The sequence below is a fragment of the Periplaneta americana genome, chromosome 3 (genome assembly GCF_040183065.1).
Source record: "Periplaneta americana isolate PAMFEO1 chromosome 3, P.americana_PAMFEO1_priV1, whole genome shotgun sequence".
NCBI classification, from domain to species: domain Eukaryota; kingdom Metazoa; phylum Arthropoda; class Insecta; order Blattodea; family Blattidae; genus Periplaneta; species Periplaneta americana.
The window spans coordinates 224,873-251,276 of record NC_091119.1 but is presented as its reverse complement, the minus strand read 5'-3'; the positions used below and the strand labels follow the sequence as shown (position 1 = coordinate 251,276).

The window sequence follows — 26,404 nt, the reverse complement described above, 5'->3', positions numbered from 1 at the left end:
GGTTGCCGAAAGTAGAGATGAGAGAAACATACAATTTGGTTTCGTGATAGAAAACACATAACAATGAAGGAAATATTTACTTTTCGTACCAAAATAATTGTTTCATCCACAGAAGTCACACTTTGTAATAAATCAAACTGCCAGAACTATGACCGGAGATAACTAGCGTCTATCTCTACAACCTACTCTAGTTTGAGTCGACTAGATAGCAGCAAAAATCAGAAACAAAAAATGATCCGAGGTGCACTATGAAGTCTCCCCTACTGTTTTATAAATTGTGTTCACAGCAGGGGACGGCAGTGGAATGCAAAGTTCCCAACTGTGATGTCAAATCGGAAGTGAATATCGAGGATTCCACAGAGCTGATGTCATTTCCGTTTGTGAAGTGTGAGCCTAAGGTGAGTGTGTTCTTGATGTTGATCTTGTGTTCTGTTTTCCCACAAAACTACATCCTCTTAAAATTTCACTCACAATGCTTTAAAGTGAGTCAATAACCTCTTAGTATTATTGGCATAATATTATTTCTCATTGTAAAGGACTGTGATTTGAAAATTACTTTCGATTGGAAAAGAACTTCCAAGGCTTATGCGATGGATATTGATGCATAGCTGTTAAAATACTCAATATCACATTTAAGTTCTCCTTCGAGAAATGTAGCTTAATTTGAAAGTCACTAGTAACATGATACTTACAGCTTGTCCAGTTCATGCCTTTCCACGCCTGACTGTCTCTAGATTGTTCTGCATATGCTTTTAACGTAGAAAATTAGCGAGATACTTTCATTCATATCGTCCAAAATATCACGCATTTTTACTTGAAACTCCTATAATCGACCTGCAAGAATAAATTACGAATTCGTAGTTTGGTACCACAGGGAACCAGCATTGCAGGATTTCCGGAACCACTTGCCTCTTCTTTCGGTTATTTATCGCTCTTCAAATTGAACCCTGTCGCTTCTGCAACTCAATCTCCAACTTCACGAATGTTTGTTATTAATGAAGACAATTCCACACAACTCATATCTATTTTTCGCCTGTCGCTTCATGAAGTAAAGAACATTTGCAATAATTGCTTGGTTCTGGTTATGCAATGCTTTTTTCTTCTTAATTTATAAAATGCAGGAGGCGAACGAAAGTCATTTACGGCACTCCCATGAATCGGACTGTACCGTGGTGTGTTTATTAATTAATAATGACGATACGAGAGGCGAGTGTTAACATATTGTGACAGCGACGTGAGATTCGAACTCACGACCAGCGTCCCGCAAGAGAGAAGATCGCGCGGAGCACTTTGGGACGGCGCGCGGCGGAGAGTGGAGAGGGAGTTTGCGCGCGCATCTTCTGCTTGCCTAGAGAGGCCGAGAAATCCGTCGAAGTGGAAGAATCGCGAATTCGAACTTTCGAGGCTACGTCGCTGTGGTTATAAATTACGGTCGCGAAGGAACGACAGCAGTTTTCAGTTGATTAGTCAGCCAGTCAGTGAGAAAGCCAGAGCAGGCAAGCCAGTCCTGTATACCGGAGTTCGACTCGAGTGTGCGTCCGCAACTGTATCAGCATCCGAAGGCCTGAGTTCGAGTGCAGTGGACTGCAGTTGGAGGGACCTGAGTTCGAGTGCAGTAGACCGCAGTTGGAGGGACCTGAGTTCGAGTACAGTGAACTGTCTCTGAAGGTCTGTGGTTCGAGATACTGTGAACTCGAGTGACTGAGATAGAAGAACTGTGAACTGAGAACTGATAGTTCTGATTTGTAAATAGTGCTTTGTAAATATTAGTTGAGATTAACAGTTCATTGTTGTTCGTAATAGTCCAAGTAAATTGTCATTGTCGTCGGTGGAGTGCTATAACGAATACTGTGTTGAGTGAAAATCCAATTGTTGACGAGAGCGTTTAAGGCGAATTGTAGAAAGGAATTATTGTTGGAAGAATAAAATCCTATTGTTGAGTTGAAATAAATTCACAATATAAACAACGACAGACAGCGTTATCGCAACTCAATCATTCAGTTCACACAAGACATTGCGTCGCCTACTGGAACTGTCACCGTGGTCATCTGCCAAAATCGCTGCCTCCGACTGTAAGATCCTGAAATGTCGCAATGTGAAGATAATGTTCCAGCCTACCAAGCAAATCCGCAGTATGTTTCTATCAACCAACGACACACCAGACAGACGAGTGTACATTACTACAACACAACGGATATCCTCAGCAACACTTCACATTTTCCCTCTGGCTACATTGGCAAGCTATTGAAATTCCCAACTTCAACCACAAGGAAGAAGGCCTGAAACTTGCCAAATCTTAGCACCCAGCCTTAAGAAGTACACACACAAAATCTAATCATCCACAACAACGTAACGCCATTGCCCACAACGACAAAATTGAACCACCCAGCACTGACCGCGCCCTATAAATTCGGACACACGACCGGCCTCTCTGCTGCTGCATCAGGTAGCAACACCACCAGTAGACATCGTCCAGAACATCCCTGTTCCATTGATTTTTTTTTTATTTATTTTATTGGGTTATTTTACGACGCTGTATCAACATCTCAGGTTATTTAGCGTCTGAATGAAATGAAGGTGATAATGCCGGTGAAATGAATCCGGGGTCCAACACCGAAAATTACCCAGCATTTGCTCGTATTGGGTTGAGGGAAAACCCCGGAAAAAACCTCAACCAGGTAACTTGCCCCGACCGGGATTCGAACCCGGGCCACCTGGTTTCGCAGCCAGACGCGCTGACCGTTACTCCACAGGTGTGGACCTGTTGCATTGATGCCGGCCAGGAAAGCCTATATACTAAGTTCAATAATTTGTCGTAACAAAATTTAAGGCAGAAGCTGTCAGTTTCTGACAGCCTACAAACTGGTCACTGCTATTGAATATTCATAACATACCGGTGATTATTTTTAGAGTATCTTATGGTTAATGCTTGACACAAAAGTTCTAGATCCACTTTGTTAATCATTACTTGCGCTTGCGTTGCATGACATGTCATTGTCAAAACAGAACCTTTGGAACTCTCCTTCACAGTTGACTATCTTCTACGCCTCTTACTCTTGCTGTTCCTCTTGAAATACGAAATTTTCATCTGTATCCAACCTCATTTCGTAATATGTCCTTAGCGAACATTGCATTGTTGGTATTTCTGATCCACATATCTTTGTCCTTGAAAGTGCCTGACTCAGTGTTCTCTGTTATGCTTATTACTTCCAGGAAGACAAATTTGATCCGGTTACAGTGAAAGAAGAGCCTGAGCTGCAAGTAACCAAAGAGGAATCTGACAGGTGAGTGTAGTGTTCATAACATTGACGTTGTGATTCATTTCACTTGTTCAGTTACATCAAGTGCATTTTGATATTCAATTCAATGAAATCTGACAGTAGTCTTTATCAGTTGGCTATATTAAGTATTCACTACGAGACTTTGGTTTCTCTAAGAGAATGAACTCTTGTTCTGTTGCTTCAGATTGTTGAAGAATTGGTGCTTAAAATTTTGCTTAAGTATTTTATGTGGAGCACATGTTGTTTCTGGGAGTATGCTTAAAAATACTTTTCTGAGATTTAATTCGTATCACAAGGAAAATTAAATATTGGGTGAAATATATCTAGGAAAATTACTGAATTACTCTACGTTAGTATTCTATGTATAAATCCTATTAAGCATCGCATTCTCTTTGATGCAGCTCTGCATCAATCACCAATTTTCTCTAATTGTGTTCGTAGTGCATTTATCTTGGTTTCCCTCTCTGCAAATAGAATTACTACAAGTTCCAAAATACACGTCTGCATTCACAGACACTAGCTTGTGGACATACAGATTGTCGGCACTTCAAGGATCATAACAAAACTTGGCGTCATGTAGTGGCTTGATTATATTTTGACTTTTATTCACACAACAATGTTACTTTTATCTACAACAATAATCACTTTCTATAATTGAATTTAAACACTCCCGTCAACAATGGGTTTTCCACTCCACGTAGCAACACAGTATTCGTTATTGCACTCCACAGACGACAATGGCAATTCAATTGGGCTATTGAGAATAACAATATACTGCTAATCTCAACTAATGTTCACAAAGCACTATTTCCAAACAAAACTGTCAGTTCACACTTCGTTGCCTTGGCTAGTTATTCTACCTCATTCAGTCAAGTTCACAGAATATTGAACCCAAGACTTCCAGAGACAGTCCACTGAACTTCGAACTCAGGTCCCCCAACTGCACGTCGAACCACAGACTCCGGATACGCCGCACTCGCCAGGACGCTCCCACAGTTGCGGACACACTCAAGACTAACTCCGGTGTCGAAGCTGGCTTCACTGCTACACAAGACTGGCTGGCTTGCTGTCCAGAAACTGAACTCTCTTCAAAGGCTGCTCGCTTTTTATTAGTTAAACGACACTTTCCAGAAACTACGACTTCGCGAAGAATCTCGTTAACACATCCGGGTCGCATGGCTTTCCGAAACTTCCAGCTTCCCCCTCTTACGACTGTCCTCTCCAGTGCTGGCCGACTTGCGTCTTCTGCCGCACACGAAGTTTCCCGAAGCGGCCAGGAACGACGAGAATATTCGGCCTACCGTCACAATATTTTGTTCTGAGAATGTAGAAAAAGCCTGACACATTCAAAATAATTCCATCATCGATGAAGACATTGAACAATTGAATTACTAATTCACCCCTACCATATTTTCTTTGAACACATAGTTAGTTAAAATTAGGCGAAAATGCAGTAGGTATTTCACTTTGTTAAATGCATTTACAAAAGAAAACGTGATCTTTGTAAGACACCTGCGTTCTCTTCATTGGAATAAGTGTGCATTCTGATTAGTTGCGCGAATTAACATATTTCTAATTCACTACATTTCTAAACATATTTAAGTAGGTTTATTGACTGTAATTCTGTTCGCGCAACTTACCTGGTTGAGGTTTTTCCGGAATTTTTCTTCTACTCAGAGTAAGTCCTGGTTTTCGGTGCTGGACCCTGGACTCATCACCTTCTGTCAATCAGACGATAGATAACTATCACAATAGACAAAGCATAATAAAATAAACTAATAATAAAATTACTAAGAGTGAGGAATTCTTATTGAATACAGATATGGTCAATCATGGCTGACCTTGAAGAGAAGAATGCAATTAGTTACCTTGCAATGTTTTTGACATTTGGAAATATCTCCATGTTAATGAGTGTTCGTATAAGTGATGTGTTCTTTAATTATCTAGGCCAAATTCTCATTACTGAGGTTTGGAAAATATGTACTTTGATATGACAGACTTCATTACATCCCAAATTCAAAGGTGTGATTGTCAGCTGGTGATGTCGGTCTTCTCAACCAAATAACTTGAAGCGATTAGTCGTCCTTATTGGTCAGTGCTGTAACTGGTGATGCTGATGACCTCTAAGCTATGTTTTGATTACAGCACTTTGAAGAATGACGAGCATGGAACGTTGCTGGAGAGCACAAGACATGAAGATCGTGTCTCGGCAGAAGATTCACTTCACTCCCTGATTTGCGACGAATTGCTTACAAGAGAGAAGTTGCAGTCACAGTCACATTTCGCCAATAAGAAGTTCCAGTGCGATACCTGCGGGAAGTGCTTCTCGCAATCAGGGCACCTTAAGTGCCACGTGCGCACGCACACGGGGGAGAAGCTGTACAGATGCGACATCTGTGGGAAATGCGTGTCCCAAGCGGGACACCTCAGAAGTCACGTGCGAACACACGCAGACGAGAAGCTCTTCAAGTGCGACGTCTGCGGCAAATGCTTCTCGCAGCCCAGATACCTCAAGAGCCATTCACGCACGCACACCGGCGAGAAGACGTTCAGCTGCGAGGTGTGCGGGAAATCCTTCACGCATTCCGGACACCGGAAAAGACACGCACGGACACACACGGGCGAGAGGCTGTTCAAGTGCGAGATCTGCGGAAAATGCTTTTCACAATCGGGACATCTGAAAGGCCACGTGCGGACGCACACAGGAGAAAAGCAATTCATTTGCGCTGTTTGTGGGAAGTGCTTCACCCAGTCAGGAACTCTGCGGATACATGTGAGAACGCACACTGGGGAGAAGCCATTCAAGTGCGATCACTGCGGGAAATTCTTCTCGCGATCGGAGACGCTGATGATCCACACACGATCACACACCGGTGTGAAGCCGTACAAGTGCCAAGAGTGCGGGAAGAGTTTCTCGAGGGCGGAGTCGCTCAAGTTCCATGCCAGGACTCACACACGAGAGAAGCCACTCAAATGCGAAGTTTGTGACAAATGTTTCTCCCACACGCGAACACTGCAATTGCATCGACGAACTCATACCGGCGAGAAGCCGTTGAAGTGCGATATATGCGGGAAGTGCTTCTCACAGTCGGGAACGCTTGGGCGGCACAGACGCGCGCACACTGCCGACAGGGCGCGCTGAGCAGTGTTTGCTGCTGCGAATTATTTTTCATTAAAAAAGGTCAGTAACAATATAACTGTGTATGTGCGCACACAATTCATAAGCAATTAAAATACTACAGCCCTAAGAAGTTTTTTCCACGCAAAGTACATTTCAGTCCAACAGCCACACAGAGCTTTTCACTTCAGTTGAGCTGCCAAGCAAGAAGAAAATCATACGATTCCTGTTGGATATATTTCATACTGTCAGTATGTAATCAAGTGAAAAAAGTTTCCATTTTAATTCGTAATATTTTATGCCAAGAGTAATCCAGTCATTTTTACTAAAGTCTCTTTCTATAATTTTTCTTGGCAGCATTTCACTGTTTGATTGATTGATCGATTGTTTAAAGTTTACAAAAGTTGGTTGAAATGGCTGTTAACATCTGCAGCATATCAGTCTAAAACCCATGATCCATAAAAAAAAAATGGCTTTTAAGGAACCTGGAGGTTCACTGCCATTTTCACATGAGCCCGCCATCGAATCCTATCCTGTACAACATTGATATTTAGTTGTGCTGCCAAGCAAGAAGAAAATCATACGATTCATACAGTCAGTATGTAATAAAGTGAAAAAAGTTTCCATTTTTCTTGATATTTTATACCAAGAGTAATCCAGTCATTTTTACTAATGTCTCTTTCTATAATTTTTCTTGGAAGCATTTCACTGTTTGATTGATCGATAGTTTAAACTTTACAAAAGTTGGTTGAAATAGGTGTTAACATTAGCAGCATATGAATCTAAAACCCATGATCCATAACGACAAAAAATGGTTTTTAAGGAACCCGGGGGTTCATTGCCATTCTCATATAAGCCCACCATCAAACCATATCCTGTACAAGAATAATCCAGTAAGCACCTTATTCTCAAACAGCCTTACCTTTGTTCCTCTCTCAGAGGGAGAGTCCAAGTTTCACTACCACACAGAACAAACGGTAATATAAGTATTGTTTAAATTTTAACTTTCAGCTTTTTCGAGAGCAGACTGGATGGTAAAATCTTCTCAACTGAATAATAACAGACATTTCCCATATTTATTCTGCCTTTAATTCCTCCCGAATGTCATCTGTATTTGTTAGTCTTGCGCTATGGTACCAGATTTGTTTACCTTTAGGATAAATTTCCAATTTGTATATTTCCATTTTGTACTATGTTCTTGGTCACGAGACATACTCATATACTTTGTTTTTTTTCGGGGTTTCCTTCCTAACCTTCCTTACTTGTTTCAAGTAAAATTTCCCGTGTTTTCCCTAATCCATGAACCATGAAAAATTGAGCTTGTTAGCACGATACACCAACTACAGAGGTTGTCCATTCGGATTTGTAACTAAGTTTGCACAATTTTAAACGCGAGCTTTTGAGTGTTTTCTTGAAGTAATTTAATCAATTTGGGCCTACCGTTACGACAGTCACAGATGGATACTAAATCTGTTTTGAGGCAGTTGTGCTCAATTCACTGTAACTCCAGAAAATATGTAGGAGAAATTCATTAAAACTTGTATCCACTATTGGACTGTTCAAACTATATTTTTTTCGCAGATCGTAGACATTTTTGTGTTAAGTAATGCAACATTACCTGGAATTTGAAAATGCATTCTGAATTTCTTTTATGAAATGTAGGCCTAAAACTTCGTATTTATGCAAAGACTGTTTTTGGGCTATAACTGTGATCAAAACAATACTGAGAAATCATGTCTAAAATTATATCACTGTGTGTTTGTCGAGTAAAGAGTTGCAGGTTTCTGAAGCTGCTTCTTGGGGATGAGAGGGATCGTGCAAACATTCTGTTACGTTTATATTTAAACAACAATGTGAGTTTTACTTCTAACTTTAATAACAACCACATACCCGTCAACAATGGGTATTCCACTCAACACTGCAACACAGTAGTCGTTATTGCATTCCACAGAACGACAATGACTATTCACGTGTATTATAGAGAAGAACAACAATGTACTCCTAATCTCAACTAATGTTCACAAAGCACTATGTACAAAACAAAACTGTCAGTTCTCAGTTCGTTCGCCTTAGCTAGTTCTTCTAGCTCACTCACTCTAGGTCACGGTACGTCGAACCCCAAGCTTTCCAGATACAGTTCACTGCATTCCGAACCCAAGACTTCCGGATACAGTTCACTGCATTTCGAACCCAAGACTTCCAGATACAGTTCACTGCACTCGGAACCCAAGACTTCCAGATACAGTTCATTGCACTCGGAACCCAAGACTTCCAGATACAGTTCACTGCACTCCGAACCCAAGACTTCCAGGTACAGTTCATTGCACTTCGAACCCAAGACTTCCAGATACAGTTCACTGCACTCGGAACCCAAGACTTCCAGATACAGTTCACTGCACTTCGAACCCAAGGCTTCCAGATACAGTTCACTGCACTTCGAACCCAAGACTTCCAGATACAGTTCACTGCACTCGAAACCCAAGACTTCCAGATATAGTTCACTGCACTTCGAACCCAAGACTTCCAGATACAGTTCACTGCACTCGGAACCCAAGACTTCCAGATACAGTTCATTGCACTCGGAACCCAAGACTTACGGATACAGTTCACTGCACTCTGAACCCAAGACTTCCAGGTACAGTTCACTGCACTTCGAACCCAAGCCTTCTAGACGCGGTTCCGTGCACGTCGAACGCCGCCCTCCAGATGCGTTTCCATGCACGTCGAATCCAAGATCTCCGGATACGTTGCACTCGCCTGGATACTGCCACTCAAGTTCACTGCACCTCGAACTCAGATCCTCTGGAAACGTCTCCGCTGTCGGAGACCAGACTAACTAGCTCTCTCGCAGCTGACTGACTTACTGCCCTCCGTCGGCAGTCACGGTGTTATTTATTTCCCACGATCGTCCAGGTGTTCTGCGTCGCGAAGCATCTGGTCCTCCACTTCCAGGCGCTTCCTTACCTCCCCGTCGTCTCGTAGTTTTCCTTCCCCTTCTGCTCCGCTCCAGCCGAAGCCCGAGTTCCGCTTCCCCGCGCCTCTCTTCTCCCCAGACGCGACCGGAACGTTCCAGACGGATACCGCGACATAATTATGTTGTACGTAGCAAGATCGATTAATCAATTGACAGGATAAATTATAAGGTTGCCATGATTGAGATATCTATTGTTAATTGCTTTCATTTATGTCAGGAGGCCTTGACTGACGGGTATATAAGGACTGGCATTCTTACGGTTGGTAGTCAGCGTTTGGGACGACCCCAAGCAAGTCATTCTAAAGATGTTTAGGATTAGTGTAAAACTGGCCTATGTGTAACGACGTCTCCTAGCAAATTGCCCACAATTACGCCGTTGATTTCAAGTTCATTGTAAACAGCTGTTTTGTGACCCCATAAAAGTTGCAATTTTGTTGAAGATTCGGAATGCCTGCTATACGTCAGAACTACCTATAATTTGTAGATGCTTACACTCACTTTTTTGGTTTTCAAGGTTTGTGTTTTAATATATTATTTCTCTTGTAATAAATTAGTTACAGACCTAATCATGTTCCTTTTCACTTCGTATTTACAGGATTTAAAATTCACTGAGTGTACTCTAATTGCAACGTACTTAATAGATAATGATGTGTTTTGTTACGTATTATGTTGAAGATATGTTTCTACACTTTTTCATAGATCTCTATACTTGTCCTAACTGTATTTACATCCTCATATTTTATTATAACATGTCAATAGTTTTCTCTCTTTACATTTTTATTTTCTTTGCATAATTTACATTCTTAGCTTGTTTTCTGCAGTTATATTTATTTAAAATTAATTTTAAAAAGTTTATAAGAAATAATTTAGGATAACAGTATTGTTATGGTGACTGGCCAGGTTCAAACTAAAACTGGCTTGCCGGGCATCTAAAATATTTATACAAAAGCACGACAAATAATCGTATGAAATTAAAATGTATATGATATCCTAGACCTTTCACGTCAGAGGTGAAACAACATAAAGCGGCAAACATTGTCAATTTACTAGCCAAAAATTTGTTAATTGAATGGAACTTAAGAGTACTGCGTAGTCAATTACGTCTTTATTGCATTATTGATTTTATTATTTTCGATACAAGTAATATCTTTTTCATTTATTTATCTTTGTACTTATTGGCTTTTAAGGAACCCGGAGGTTCATTGCCGCCCTCACATAAGCCCGCCATTGGTCCCTATCCTGAGCAAGATTAATCCAGTCTCTATCATCATATCCCACCTCCCTCAAATCCTTTTTAATATTATCTTCCCATCTACGTCCCCAAAGATCTTTTCCCCTCTGGCCACCCAACTAACACTCTATATGCATTTCTGGATTCGCCCATACGTGCTACATGCCCTGCCCATCTCAAACGTCTGGATTTATTGTTCCTAATTATGTCAGGTGAAGGATACAATGCGTGCAGTTCTGTGTTGTGTAACTTTCTCCATTCTCCTGTAACTTCATCCCTTTTAGCCCCAAATATCTTTGTACTATCAATAAAAATAGGTTTTTTATTATTATTATTCTAAGTGGAAGTGTTTGTATGTAAGTAACCTACTTAAGCCGTATAGCTAATTGATTGCAATAAAACACTATTTTCGAATCGGTAATAATTTACATCACTACCCGGTACTCTTGATCTTACCTTTGTGCATAAAGTAATATTGAAAAAAATACACGCTACGTACAACGAAAGCAATGAGCAAACACAATTACATCAATATCACTTTAGAACCTCCCGCCTCCACTCAGCGTTGCCAAACCTACCCATGTTACTGAAGAAGACCCTGAGTGTAATGAAGAAAATACTGGTACCTGTACACTATACCATTTTTTTTTTTTTTTTTTTTTTTTTTTTTTTTTTTTTTTTTTTTCTAGATTAAGTGTGCAATTGATACGACACAGATTTGGAGAACCAGTTCCAGAAAAATTAGGCCTACTTATAAAACGTCAAAGGCGTATATGGGTAAAGCAGCAATTTGGTTGTTAAGTATCGGTACCACATTGTCCGTTTCGCCAGAAGTGTACGATCTGTAAAATGTAGGAGTTGACATTGTGTGATACAGTAGTAGTGGACCTATTTCTTGGTTTTTTTTTAATTGCTTTGAAAGTTAAAAAAATTGAAACATTGTATCCGTTATATAAAAAATTAAAAAACCGCAAAAATTTGTGTCACAATTAATGTAATTGAAAACGGGAATTTAGTTCATATAATATATTGACTTTTGTGTCATTTTATGTGTCACGTTGTCACGGCATTCTGGATCCCACAATTTCGCGTGTCTAGTGGAATGAAGTTTTGGTAGGGTATTTCATGTTCGTTTCCGTGAAGTGCAGTTCATTATTTGTCATTTCAGTGATTATTTGTAGTAGAATTTGATGATACTGTGAGATATAATTACAATTCGAGGCTTACTACATCTTTATTCTATAATTACTACTAATTAGTGCCGCATTTAAATTTGAAGAAATAGGTAGGCCTACAATTTCGCAAGGCGAATTGTACTTTCATTCTATTTAAGTACGTTATGGTTTCTGAAAATGATTTCATGACATGGCGATAGCGTCACTACGTAATATCCCAGTCAGCGAGTAGCCGTGTAATGTTTACCTGACTTCGTTGCATTGTGATGCTCACTCTTGAATGTTAAAAATCTTGTCAAACCAATAATGTTCTTTGCATTAATCACGGAACATTAACAATGCCTTTATGCAGCGTTTATGGTTGTGCTAACTCAAGGGGGCGAGATAAAGATATTGGCTATTATTATTTTCCCAATAAACACAAATATCCAAGTTTACACAACAAGTGGATTTTATGTACAAAGCGGAACAATTTCATTCCCACAACGAAATCAGTAATTTGTGGTATTCACTTTCGAAAAGAAGATTTCAACCAGTCAGATGTATTAAAGCTAAGACTTCTGCCCGACAGCAAATTGAAACAACCAAGATTGAACGACGGCGCCATTCCTACAAAGTTTCCAAAGTGTAAGATTCCGAAACGCTCCAAGAAAAAAGGGTCTTCATTAAGAATGAAAATGGAATCGGAAGTATTGGGAAGCAATAAGCCTAGCACTAGCAGTACAGCAGAAAGTGAGGCATTGCATGTGAATAAAGCAGCTAGTGACCAGTTGACCTGTGATAAAGGCGTTCAATGTGAATTAGGAGTTGAAACGTATAGGAATGCTATGAACAAGCCAGAAAGGTGTAGCACCAGGACTAACAGTGATTCTGATTGCGATGAAAAGAAAATTTCCGATTGTTGGGATTCGGACACTAAGCCAAGCAGACATGCGCAGTTAATTGCCAGCGAACAAAACACTTCAGTAGGTAAGCTTTATATTGCAATAAATTTGTGAAGTCTTGCGTTTAATGCTTCCAGTGCTTTCTCAAAATCACTGGCATTTGGTTTTTAATTAGACTTAATTTAATAAACTTATATTTTTCTCCAATATCTTTCACCGCACATGGATAGGCATGTCAGTTGTATAAAATACTTAGACATTTTCAATTGCAGTCTTACGTTTTTTATATTAATTGTATTAAGAAATATTAGGAATGGAAAATATTCCATTATACACCGAGGACGAAATCGAGCCATCTTTTGACATGTTTCTGTCCCAGCTAAATAGAGTCGAGGAGACGTTTCTGTATACGTCCAGGTCGTCTTCGTTTTTGTGGGTAGTATTTTGCAGGTTTTGCTGAGGAATCGTAGTTGGGGGCGTCCTGGAAACGTATTGTAACCATCTGCCCTTGTATGTGGAAATTTCCTATAGTGGTTCCATATGAACTTATTAATTATATCCTTATTTCTCCGATGGTAGAGCACTGCATAGCCAGTAATTCGTCCACTTCGGGAGGCCGTAGTCTGCGGATGTCTGTCTGTTTATTAACCCAGTTTTACAGCCATACAGGAGAGTTTGGAGGATAAGACTGTTACACACTTTCAGTCAGGAATGTTCGTCTACCAGAAATAGTTTTAGAGTATTGTTTATCAGTTCCATATTTGTAGAAATATTGCAGTGAAGGGCTAACTAGCGTCGAGTCAGTTCCCTTCTTACTCCGCTTATACACCTTGTATATGCGAACCTGTGACGGGTTTTGCTTAGTTTAGGCTTTTGTTATTGCTTGCATATACGATCAATTGCATCTCTACAAAAAAAAAAAAATCCCTTACAATTTCAACGATTTTCACGTCCGGAGTCACCGGAACTATGTCAGCGCTAGTTTCAGCGCAGAAAGTACTATGATCATCTAATTCTAATTATGCATTATTAGATTATTATGGCCTGTTGTTCAGACAGTTTGTCACTTAATGGAGTTTTATGAATTTCAGGTTCAGATAGCCCTATAAGGATTTTTTTTCCGTTTGATTATTTGTTGCCTGGCATTGACTCCCATAAACATTCGGTTTTGTAAAATTTGAAAGCATTGACCTGTCGTTACTCTTAACTTATTTATGATCTTGTTCATAACAAACGAAATAATTACAACATTAACATTTCAGGACATATACAATTCCATATCAAACACAAAACGAAAGTATTTTGCCCATATTACAAATCAAACAGATCACTGAAATCCTTTGCTTAAAAAAAACGTAATATTTGTGCTCATAAATATTCGGTTTTCACTTTGGTACTGCATTTTGTGTCCATCAATACTTGGTCGCAAAACGGCGTTCAGACGCTTTGGCATACTAGATACTAACTTCTGTATGTAGTTAGAACTAATGCTTTTCCATTCTTCTCTTTAGTTCCGTAGCTGAGGTAATTGGTGAAGTTCATATCCTACAGTCTACTTCGTCCCACAAATTTTCGATGGGATTCAAATCTGGTGACTGCGCCGAGGTTCAAATCACCTTGGGACAGCGAGGAACGCACTTCATAGGCTGTGTTTGGGATCGTTATCTTGGTAAAACTTGAATGTTTCCAGTATCCCTAATTTTTCAGCACTTTTCCACAAATTGTCTTTAAGCAATTGTAAATATTTATGCTTGCCCATAGTACCGTCAATAAACACCAACTCTCCAACTACATGACCAGAAATACACCCCCAAACCATCACACCTCCTCCACCATGCTTCACAGTTGGTTGTAGCTCTTGATTAGGTCTTTGCCACACCATTGTCCTCCCAGTTGACCCAGAAACTTTGTAGGGACTTTCATCAGCGAAGACATCATTCCACCAATTTTTGTCCTTTTGACTGTACTCCTTAGCAAGGTTTAGTCTGTTCGTATTTACTTCACTGATGTCTGGTTTCTTCCTGGCTTCTCTTCTGTTTTAAGATTCCTCCTAATTGTTTGTGGACTGACCCGCTTGTTCCACTTGTGCGGCAATCTGTGGTGCAGATAATCTTGGATTTATCTTTATTTTTCTAATTATTACATGTTCTTCTTTGTCTGTTAATTTTTTTGTTCGACCTGGTGGTAGTCCAAATTCCACTCTGTCTTCATTTTTGTATCTCCTAATGGTATCACCAACAGTACTCTATGGAATAGGTAACATTTCTGTATAGCCTACTTGCCTTATTTCAGATGTTGTGTTCGGACTCATTTGTCTGTGATGCAATGCATTGCTACCTGGATCAGCGACTTTTGACGCTCCTTTGTTCGTGAATAAGATAACATCAGGTGGAAGGAGAGGGGTGAAACCGATTGTTCTGTTTCACTGACTGTAAAGAAACATTTTCCTTCCATATCATACAATGCAGGCACAATATTCTATATTGACCGTAATCTACAAATACACACGTATTTTCAAAAATAAATTACTGCAATAATATTGTTTATATGTGACAGAAATGCAGGCCAAAGATAATTAATTCGACAAAACCGAATCTTTATTATTTGGACTATTTATTGAAATACAGGTATGGAACTGTACTTAGTTGCATTTTTTATGATTGTACAGATGATTTTAGCTCCAAAGTATGCACACATGTAATCAATTAGGCCTGTTGACTTTCACGACTACATTTAAAATTGTGCGTTAATTTATTGTCTACGTAATAAACTATTCTTTATCGCATATGAGTACTCCACCTCACAGCTGCAGCTGTATCTAACAAGCACATAATTGTCCGACACTGTACTTTCAGGTCTGATGGATGTGATCAAGACAGAACCTGAGGATGATCTGTTGGCTGCACAGTCATGCGATTACACGGATGCGAAAGTGGAAAATCTTTCACCTTATGTAAGTTTAAAGAACTATTCGTTCAACTCCTCAAATTCATATCTCTCTCTCTCTCTTATTATTTGAACGTTCGAGAATAAAAGATGGTAAGTGCCATTTCGATTAATTTTGAATTATAGTTTCTAGGTCTTTGCATTCATAAAATGAAATTGTTAAAATTCGACCAATATATTGAGTAGAGTGCCTCGGATTTTATGAAAATGCTGTTTATTTCATGTAAAACTTGGTCCTCATCTGTATAGTAAGCATAGAATCACGCTGTCATAAAGAAAACTTTCTCTCATTTCGGTGACACCACATAAGCAACAGTGAACTTAATGTATGATCAAAGCGCCGATATCAGTCGTCATTGTTATTGGTCCAGATGGGAAGCAAATATCAATGTATGAAATTGATACTGCCATGTTATGGAGGTTTAAATCATAACAGTTTATATGAACACAGAGTCAGTGCAGATGGAGTTGATGAAAACAGTGTAGCCTACACATTAACTGCTGTCTGGAAACATCGAAACTCAAGAATCATTTCCTAAAGGACATTTGATCCTTGGAGTGTATGGTAGTCTATTTTTTTCTTTAATTTCATACTGTCTGAATTTATTGAATACATGTTAAGAGGTGTACTAACTGACACTTCGGTGTAAAAATAAAGTAACTACCAACTATAAATTACGAAATTATTGTAAGTGCTTTTAAATTGGTTTCTGAGTTTATTTCTTACGTTTTTACTGTTTCAGTAATACAGAAAATTATGAAACATACTTTTTGCTTTTCTCAAAACTACTCTCATGGCACTTACTACCTTCTACTATTACACCATTCATTTTTGTTTACATCCTTAAAGTTAAATTATCATTAGGCTTATTAACTTTTCTTACATTTCACATGTGCCGTGTATGCATTATGACAAGACTCGTCTGTTGGGTGACGCATTTACCAGCAGGGTTCACTCTGCTATTTGTAAACAGAATGTCTGCGTATCTAGTTTGTGACACGCAAGAAGACTTGGACTTCCACAGGTTAAATTTTGTATATAATGTTGGTTACTTGATAAACGTACTGAGAACTTGTCATGCATTGTTGATATATTCTAGAAAAAAAAAAATTAACACTTCACCGTAATAAGAATTGCATTTCTTCTTTTCGGACTTTCGTTGTTATGTAACTTAAATGAAATAGAACTAAATATTCAGTGAAACCGTAATGCTTGCATGTAATATTATACTTTGCCTATTTAAGTATATTCGGAATCACAGATGTTGAGCACGGACACATGGAATACTATCCTTAACTGCCTTCCATCTCGTTGCTGTGGTGTCTTCAGGAGCTCTTGTTCATTTCGTTTCCAAAGTGGCTTTACCATTAGGCTGCTGTGTTTGTTCTCCATCTAGAGAACTGTGGAATTAGTTGCTGTCTTATTGAACAACATTTTACAAGCTTATTTACTATATTGTCATTATTGATCAAGGAATTACTCCACTGTCTTCTGTTCTCTTAAATCCAGCATCGATAGTCAAGTACAATAGTATCTCCTTTGTCAACAGATTTGCGAAACATAATCTTTGGCCATCCCTGCTGTTCTCTTTGACATTTATCTAATGTGTTGTTGTAATTGCATCAGGTTTGCTATACTTGTTTTTGTGAAAGATGGGACATGACAGTTAAGCGGCCAAACTTGGAACTACAGTGCTATGTTGCCAATATGGACTATCATGCTGCCAGCTGATGGAAGCTACCAATTGACGTTAAGATGGCTGATGTTAAAACATTCATTGACAATTGACGCGAAGGTAAGAAAACAATACAAAAATCGACAGAGAGCCAAAGACGAAACGTACCAATGTTAACATTTTGTGCACAATAAATTTTTCCAAGAGAGCTATTAATGGTAAGTTTGGCAACTCAACCGTTGTTACCATAGCAACAGGCCTACCACGCTATGTGACTTTCAGTTGTTTTTCCGATCGCAACGCTCCTGTCATGTCCCATCTTTAAGAAAGCAGGTATAGAAGCTTGCATATTTTGTCCTCGTGGTATCGTGAGGTGAGCAATACTATGATTTGTTTTGTGTTTTGTACTGTTATGAGTATTAAGTCTTTACAGAACGGAAAGATACGTAGAGCCTTGTTGTGAAGCTGAGTTTTGAGTTGCAAGGTAGTGCAGACAAAGAGCAACGAACTTTTAGAAGTGGCGCTGATGTGAAAGAAAAATGTAATATATCGCAATCAGTATGAAGCCAATAAACCAACTTCTCGTCGTTGTTTCTTTTCTCATTCTTTTTCTAGACCTGCTTCTAATTTTAGGTTAAGCTTTATCTTTGTGATATGTTTGGTAGGTTTTCATTTCCATTAACCCTGAACAGGCATTTTCCTCAGGAGACATGTCACGCCTCTGCTTTGTTGATATTTGTTGTGCTTCTCTTTAGAATCATTTTCTTCCATTTTTTATGTTTTCATTGTGTAGACAATGCGGTGATCATTGCAATGATCTCACAAGATATGAATCATATATTATTGGTCACAATGTCATCCAGGTCAATTTGCGTTTTGTCTTCATTTTTAATACATCTGCTGGTGTATTGCATAACATCCAGCACCAGGTAGCATGAAGAAATATGAGGGTCATTAAAAAAAGTATTGTTCATGACTGGGGCCCGGATTTTTCGAAAATGCAGCAAACGTATATTTTGAGGGTTAGTGCGTGTTTCGGCATTTATTTAGTTTATGTATGCTCAATTATCTGACATTTCTGAACGAACTGTAAATCTAGTAATGAATTTGTATGTCGGACATCCCTTGTACCACAATAGCCTCCTTATTTCAAATGAAATGTTAACGGGACCATACTTCCAGTCTCACAATACATGGATATCTTTTTCACACAAGAAATTTCTTACATTCCTTTCTCAATGCAGTATCCTCTCAGAGTTTGTGTCGACAGGACCGCAGGTGTTTATCTGCTGACTTGTTCATGCGGTGTTCTGTCAGATTAAACTAAAATGCCTAAAGATAAGTCTACTAAATCCTTTTTAACGTAACAGTGGATTTCAGGCAATAGTGACTATTCAAGTGACGGCGATATAGTGTATTGTCAAGTATATGAAATGCGAGAAAAAGTTTTAACCAGAAAGCATTCGAAAACAATTGCACATCTCTGGTCAAAACAAAAGGGTTTAGAAGACGCAACAGGTACTTTTGACTCAGGCGAAATCACGGTCTGAAGTTAGTAGGCTACATTTTCCGCTGACCTTTGTAAAGCTTTTGTATGCAGAACATTCCGCTGCATAAATTAAATAATCCACATCTATGATCATTTCTTAAAAAATATTGTCTTAATCAGAGGACACCGGATGAATCCACTCTTACGAAAAATTATTTACTTTCGCTACATGCTTCTATCCTGGATTCAATACGGTCTGACATAGGAGGGAACTGCGTATGGATTTTTGTTGATGAATCAACAGATTCGTGTGGCAGATACATAGCGAACTTCACAGTGGGTAAATTATGTCCAACAAAATCCAGCATACCTCATTTACTTTCATGCAAAGTGTTGGAAAAAACCAACCACAGTAAAGTTGCAAAGTTAGTTTAGTGCATATTTTTTTTGTTTTTAGTGCATATTTGCATGCATATTTTAGCTATTTTCAGTGCATATATATCCGCACCCTATTCGTGATTTATGAACTTGAACACCGGTGCTCACCAATTGTTTTGTTTTAATATAAATACAAGCTGTGACTTGTCTGAAATCCTCCATTTAAATTTAATTGAATATGTGCGTAATTTGTAAATCGTAATACATTCTAGCGAATATCCAATCATCAAATTGCATTTTGTTGCTTAGGATGTGCATTTAGCATTCAGTATATTTTTGATAACTGTTGAAATTGCGTGAGAACAGATTCCATGCTGTACTGTCAACATCATTTGAGTTCTGCTGCTACTGCCATGTGCTGGCATCGCAGATCATCATCATCATCATTATTATTATTATTATTATTATTATTATTATTATTATTATTATTATTATTATTATGTATTTTTTTCATGTTTATTTTTTCCTTTGTTTTCGGTATTTGATTCATCGAGATATTTGTCATTTAAGTTAGTAAATTTTTACGTGTGTCGATGTGGTATCTTAGCTTGTTGGTGGATTTGTATTATTTTGCTCGCTATTCGAATTTCAAATTCAGTTCAGGTGATGCAGCCATTTTACATCTGAATACAAATCGTCACATAGTTGACATGCAGTCCAAGCTGTAACAACTGCAACAGGATCTTCATCTTCGAAGGAACAATGCAACACGAATTGATTACGTGTGTCTTTTCTGCAGGAGTCAGCATTGCAGAGCTTGGACGGCAACTGTGATATCAAATCGGAAATAAAAATTGAGGACACTTCAGAGACAGTCGTGAAGTGTGAGCCCGAGGTGAGTGAAGGTCATTGCTGGTTCCCTCGACACTGCACCCGGTATGTTCCTTTGCTGCAAACCACATGACTATGCCTTGTCCATACCTGCGGAGTAACAGTTTGCGCGTCTGGACGCGAAACCAGGTGGCCCGGGTTCAATTCCTGGTTGGGGCTACTTATCTGGTGAGGTTTTCTCTCAACCCAGCTATCGATGGGTAACTATCGGTGCTGGACTCCGGATTCATTTCATTTGCATTATCACCTTTACCTCGTTCAGACGCTAAATAACCTAAGATGTTGATAAAGCGTCATAAAATAACCTACTAAGAAACTATGTCTTCAGTATTGTTGGCGCTGCATTAAATAACCATTTATCTGTTTCATGCACTATGTTATGTAAATCACTTTAAGCTTTATTAGGACTGACACTCATGATGTGTTATTAATACCCTCCACATTACAATTCCAAATGATTTCTAGACGCCTTCATTCCCAAAGACCCATTCACAATGAAAATAAACATAACCGTAACATAACACAGAAGTTTGCGCCCAGGCTACCAAATGGGATCATTCACAATGATTCACATAAGCATTACCGTAAGACGTTAACATGAAAGTTTGCAAACTACAAACTTTCATGCTTATGCTTACGTGATTTGCAAACAGAACACAATCGTAGAGCGCTGAAGTATAGGACAGAATATGAGGAAATGGCGTCGTTGTTATGTTTCCATGGTTACCAAGTATGTTTGCTGTTATGTTTATGTCCCCATCGTGAATGATGGTATGACTTCTTGATTTTACCGTAACGTTTATATTCTTAAGTTAACGCTTACGTTATGTTTAATTTTCATTGTGAATGAGCCTTAATTGAATCAGTGGTTTTGAAAAGAACATAAGTCGGCAACACCAAAGTTTCGGTAAATTAAAATGACTCATATGAACGACGTTTTAGTTTTAGTATAAGGACAATGTTTTTATAAATCTGCATTTTATGCGGAAGTTATACCTTTTAAACTTATATGGTAAACCCATAAAATAAAGTTTGAAGTCGGCCTCGGTAGTGTAGTCGGTATAGCACTGGCCTTCTGTCCTTGAGGTTGCGGGTTCGATCCCGGCCTAGGTCGATGGCATTTAAGTGTGTTTAAATGCGACAGGCTCATGTCAGTACATTTACTGGCATGTAAAAGAACTACTGTGGGACAAAATTCCGGCACATTGGCGACGCTGATATAACCTCTGCTGTTGCGAGCGTCGTTAAATAAACCATAATTTGTTTAAGTTTAAAATGAGTGGACTGATGTCTTTTACAAAATGAAAGCATAAATATTGTGTTTATTTTTTCATAAAACAGTATTGGACACTAAATAAACAGAACATCTTATAAGTGTTTGAAATGAAATTACTTCAAAATATGATATAAACATGAGTAGTTACTTAATTTTGTTTTAACAAAAAGTTCATTGAATGGCCCTTCCCATCCTTGGCTGGCCAATCTCATATCTCGTCATAGAAGGGTAAGTGCTCATCTGGGATGTACTTTTTCAGTTGGACGATGTCCTCAATTTTCTTTTTTGTTTGTTGGACATCATTGTATGCCTTTTCAGTTGGTAGAGATCTGACGTCCTGCTTAGCTAGTTCAAAGTGATGCAACGCCAATGAATTCAATACAGCTTCATCACCTCCCTCGCATTCGAACATAGAGTGCTTTGAAGTCTCAAACGCCAGTTTATCATATTTCGAACTTTTTTTTCCTAAGAATTCTGTGGATAAAACTTTCTTCCTGTTAAATTTTTCCCACCAAGGTTTACAATCAACAGTAAAGCTTTCTTTGCCATGTACGACCACCATGTACTCCTTGTCATTTATTTTGATGCCTATTTCAAAACAAACGCAATATGCAACCACATACTGAAACCATACAGCCAAGTGCCTTTGCATATAAAATGGTAACTGTACGCTTATAGAAATGAAAAACAGGAATAAGTGTGATTGATGCCCTTTTTTATTAAATGATATATGAGGTGCAACTTTTCTGAGAGGAATGATATTTGCCACTTGCTCTTTCTCAGCTTAGGTGCAGGGACTTGTACCAATTCTTTTAATGAATTTTTTTTTTTATTTTAGTAGGTTATTTTAAGACGCTGTATCAACAGCTCAGGTTATTTAGCGTCTGAATGAAATGAAGGTGATAATGCCAGTGAACTGAGTCCGGGGTCCAGCACCGAAAGTTACCCAGCATTTGCTCATATTGGGTTGAGGGAAAACCCAGGACAAAACCTCAACCAGGCAGCTTGTCCTGACCGGGAATCGAACCCGGGCCAACAGGTTTCTCGGCCAGACCCGCTAGATGTCACTGCACAGGTGTGGACTTCTTTTAATGAAAAAATTATACCATATTATATTGTATTGCAAAGCAAACAGTTTGCTTGAGGGGTATGTGATAAAAAGTAATGGCAACAGTTCGATATTTCTGACATGGCTTTATTGACAGGGGTACAACATTTACTTACCTTCTATATAGTCGCCTCCCTTATTTATTACCTTTTTCCAAATGTTTGGAAGGCGTCGTACACCATCAGCGCGTCCATCTTTTTTGATGTTCCGTATTGACCGCCCTATAGCACGGATAAGTTCATCTCTGGTATTGTAGCGGGTCCCTTGCAGTGCTTCTTTCACTTTGGTGAAAAGATCGTAATCGCATGGACTCATATCAGGTGAGTACGGAGAATGTTCCAGAATCTCCCATTGCCAGCAGCGCAAGAGGTCCTGGACAGCAGCAGCGGCGTGACTCCTTGCATTATCATGAAGAATGATGGGATTCTGTACCACCAAGTGTCGTCGTTTTCTCCTGTGGGCTGGACGAAGGTGGTGCTGCAGGAACCTGCAGTAGTATTCCGCTTTGCCGTCTGCCTTGGAGGTACAGCGTGGTGCAGTATTACCCCATCAATGTCATACGCCACAATGAACATCACCTTCACAGCACTTTGTGTAGGGCGCACTTTCTTCGGACGAGAAGAACCTGGACGCTTCCATTCATTTGATTGACGTTTCAAGTTTGGTTGGTTCGTATGAGCGAGCCCAGGTTTCGTCCATAGCGACGATTCGTCCAAGAAAGTCGTCATCTTTCCTTTGATACCGGTCCAACAAGGCCTGTGCGACTGCATAGCGGTGCCATTGCTAAACCTCGGAAATTTCATGGGGTATCCAACGCCCCGTAATTTTGCGGTAACCCAGAATGTCTTTCAGAATGTGGAGCACAGTTTTGTGGCATACTCCGACTTCGCTGCTAACTCACGCGCAGTTCATCGGCGATCAGCATCCAACAGGGAAGCAAGGAGTTGAACTGTGTTGTCCTCCACGCGGGGTCGTCCTGTACGGAGGTTGTCCTGAATGGCATCCTTGCCTTCCTTGAACGCTTTAACCCATCGTGTCGCTGTGTGATATGGCAACGCTGCATCGCCACATGCTTCATGCAGTCTCTGAAAACGTTCTTGTGCACTACGACGTCGTGTCACTTCAATTTTGATCCAGGAACGTTGCTCTAGTTTTGTAAACGTGGTCTTAGGGCGCTTGCACTATCCCTATGAAAGTCAACATTCTACACACTGCAGTAGATTGACAGAGTACTGTCGCCGCTGGCTGCACTAACTCATCTAACAGTCCTTGTTCATGTCCACACAGCTGGCAGCTCAGCAGTGTTGCCATGATTTTTTATCCAACCTATGTATGATTATGGTAATCGTATATATGTGGGATGTGATACAGAATAGCAAGGAAAGTTTTGAAGGGGTGCATGAGAGCGTAACAAAATTGAACTAGAGAGATTGCGCGAAAGTAAGTCAGTTTATTGTGAAGGATTGAGGACATTACAGAACAGAAAGCAGAACTCTGGCCGTTCTTAGTACAGTGGGTTATTTTGTATGGACTTTATAATTGATGTTACTGTTAGTATTGAGCACATGTTGTTGTAAGAAGTGACAAGTAAAGTAACACAGGAATTGCAGCTCTCCAAACTTTGACGCAGTGCGCACTCATCAATATCAGAGCCTTCATGCACGTCTTTCTAAAACGAAAGAAAGTCTCGACAGTAGTGTCTTCTGCCTGGACTCGTGTTCAGGTGTTACTACTGGTTTGAGTCTTCAAGAGGGAAGAAATTCTTTTATGAAATTTCAGTGAGCATATGGGACAGGTGTCCACCCAGCATCGTGTTGAATTTGATAGGCAGCAAAATCCGACTCTCCCAGCAATCTGTAGCGACACGATACTGCTGTGTTGCCTGCACGAATTATAAATTCAGGGTGCAGAAGGATTTGAACCCTGGTGGCCTAGCACATAAGCCCAGTACAGTTAATCTGTAACTGAATTGTGCCGCTATCTTCTTGCTTATTTGTTTCGAAGTAACAGACTTCGTGCGAGTTGAAATTATATTGCTTTACGTTTTGACAGGTACATTACGTAAACCTTGTCTGTTTCAGGAAGAGGCCTGTGGCATGGTCATCGTAAAAGAGGAAGGAACAGCAGAAGAGTCCGAAATCGTTTGTGACAGTAAGCTGATTTGAGTGCTCTACTTTATCTTATTTATGACGTAAGGCAGTGTATTGTTATGTGTTACCCTAATTTACAAGAAGGGAGTTGTGATACCTTGTAGTAATATGTGTGGTGCTGGCTCAGATCTACTGAGAAGTGCAAAACAAACTAATGAATAACTGAACTGTGGATTGTAACATTTAGTGGTTAATGCTGATATTGGCGAATTTAAATCTTCCTTTCATTGCTTAGATAGTCAATATTTTGCATTTAAATTGTTTAACATATACTCTAGTCCTTTCGTCTTTTGTACCTCCTTTTGTTTTGTTTGTATCTATCCCTTTGCAAGAGAAGTGGTACAAGACTTGCTAAGAGTATCATCACACTCTATTCTTAGTCATGGCCTTTGCTTCATGCCTTGACGTTTCTAGGAAAATTGGTCATACCGAAATCGTCATATACATATTTGTCACTTTGTGTTTTTTATCACGTGAGGAATATTTTTTATTTATAATATTAGACCATGAATTTGTGACTTATTAACGAGAAAACTGATCATGTGCAAGTAAGATACTCTTCTGAATTACGTGAGAGTTAAATTAACATGTTTGCTGAGAGATTATGACCTGTATTACAACATAAGTTAAAACATTTCCTTGTGTTTTATATTCAGTACAATTCTAGCTGTTCGGGAATGCAACTTCCTCTTTTTGGTAGGTGGAGAGTATTCAACTTATAATTTTTTGATATCCCTGTCTACTTCTCCTACTTGGCGTTGTAGTTGTTCCAAGAGCTGATACAGAGCCCTTCCTATCAGCGTGTTTAGTTTCGTGTACCAACCTTCACATGTGTTAATTGTACGTGGCAGTTTCTACTGTGTGCTGATAACAACTCCATATATTCGGTGGATATCGTGGTTGCTGCCTACCTCTTCTTCATGTTATATAATTGTCTTCCACGTACTCAATCATTCTGTATTGCAAATCAAAGTCTGGCCTATATTTGTGGCCATTTATTTACGTGTGACAAATCCTGAATTAGTGACAAATTGAGGGGTTTGGGGGAAAAAACCAGGCAATTCCAATTCAGTACTTTTCGAGATAATGAAGAAAAATTTACCGCCAAACAATAAACATGTACAGAAGAAGCAGGTACAAAATGCATCATAACTGAATGTAATTCTTGGAACTACTTGGTTCTTCGACCAAACGATAGAGCGTATTTTTTTAGTCCTCTGTGCATAAATAACCCAGAAATGAAGAAAATTGCAGCTGCCTTGTTTTTCCCCTCAATTATACTCTTTACGAATCCTAAATGTGTGACGGATTGTATTAGTTACGAGACGAGTTTTCCGGACACCTTCATTGACTTCCTTCTTGCTTCAATTCTCCTGCTTGTAGGTTATTTTAACGTTGAACATATTTCAGTGTGAGCTACAATGATACCAACCTCAAAGCATCTGATAGCTAAGGAACTTCATTTGCTTATTCATGGCTTCTGCCTCTGCTACAACATTAATAAAATTGAATGCACAGTCTATTCTTATTATGTTGGAAGTTCCATCTTCATTTGTCTCTAAATTTTGAGGTTATGTGCATCGTAGCATTTTGTGAAAACCTCCAGTTGTCGTCTCTTCATATAGGCAGTTCCGAATATTGTATATTCGTGCTTTATTTCAGTAATTTATATCTTTATACAAGGGAGCCCTCCTTAAGAACATCTGTTGCTGTACATCTGTGATTAGGCTTGCAAAAGATTTCCATGAAATGTTTTTAACATGTAATTTCTTATCGAAATGTTAATTTTAATTTAATAAAATATTACAATTAGTACATAAATGGGTG

General features: G+C 39.1%; 1 protein-coding gene across 3 annotated transcripts in view; it reads left to right on the top strand.

The window, feature by feature from the left end:
• LOC138695722 (zinc finger protein 180-like) overlaps positions 1-25,857 on the top strand; it is a 42,115-nt gene extending 16,258 nt beyond the window's left edge. For all 3 annotated transcript variants that reach the window (XM_069819847.1, XM_069819846.1, XM_069819845.1), the window contains 6 exons: positions 288-398; positions 3,214-3,284; positions 5,427-6,462; positions 15,519-15,616; positions 19,952-20,047; positions 24,509-25,857. In XM_069819847.1, the coding sequence (XP_069675948.1) occupies positions 288-398; positions 3,214-3,284; positions 5,427-6,423 (1,179 nt within the window). In that variant the 3' untranslated portion in view covers positions 6,424-6,462; positions 15,519-15,616; positions 19,952-20,047; positions 24,509-25,857. The remainder of the gene's footprint in view (positions 1-287; positions 399-3,213; positions 3,285-5,426; positions 6,463-15,518; positions 15,617-19,951; positions 20,048-24,508) is intronic.
• The last annotated feature ends 547 nt before the right edge of the window (positions 25,858-26,404 follow it).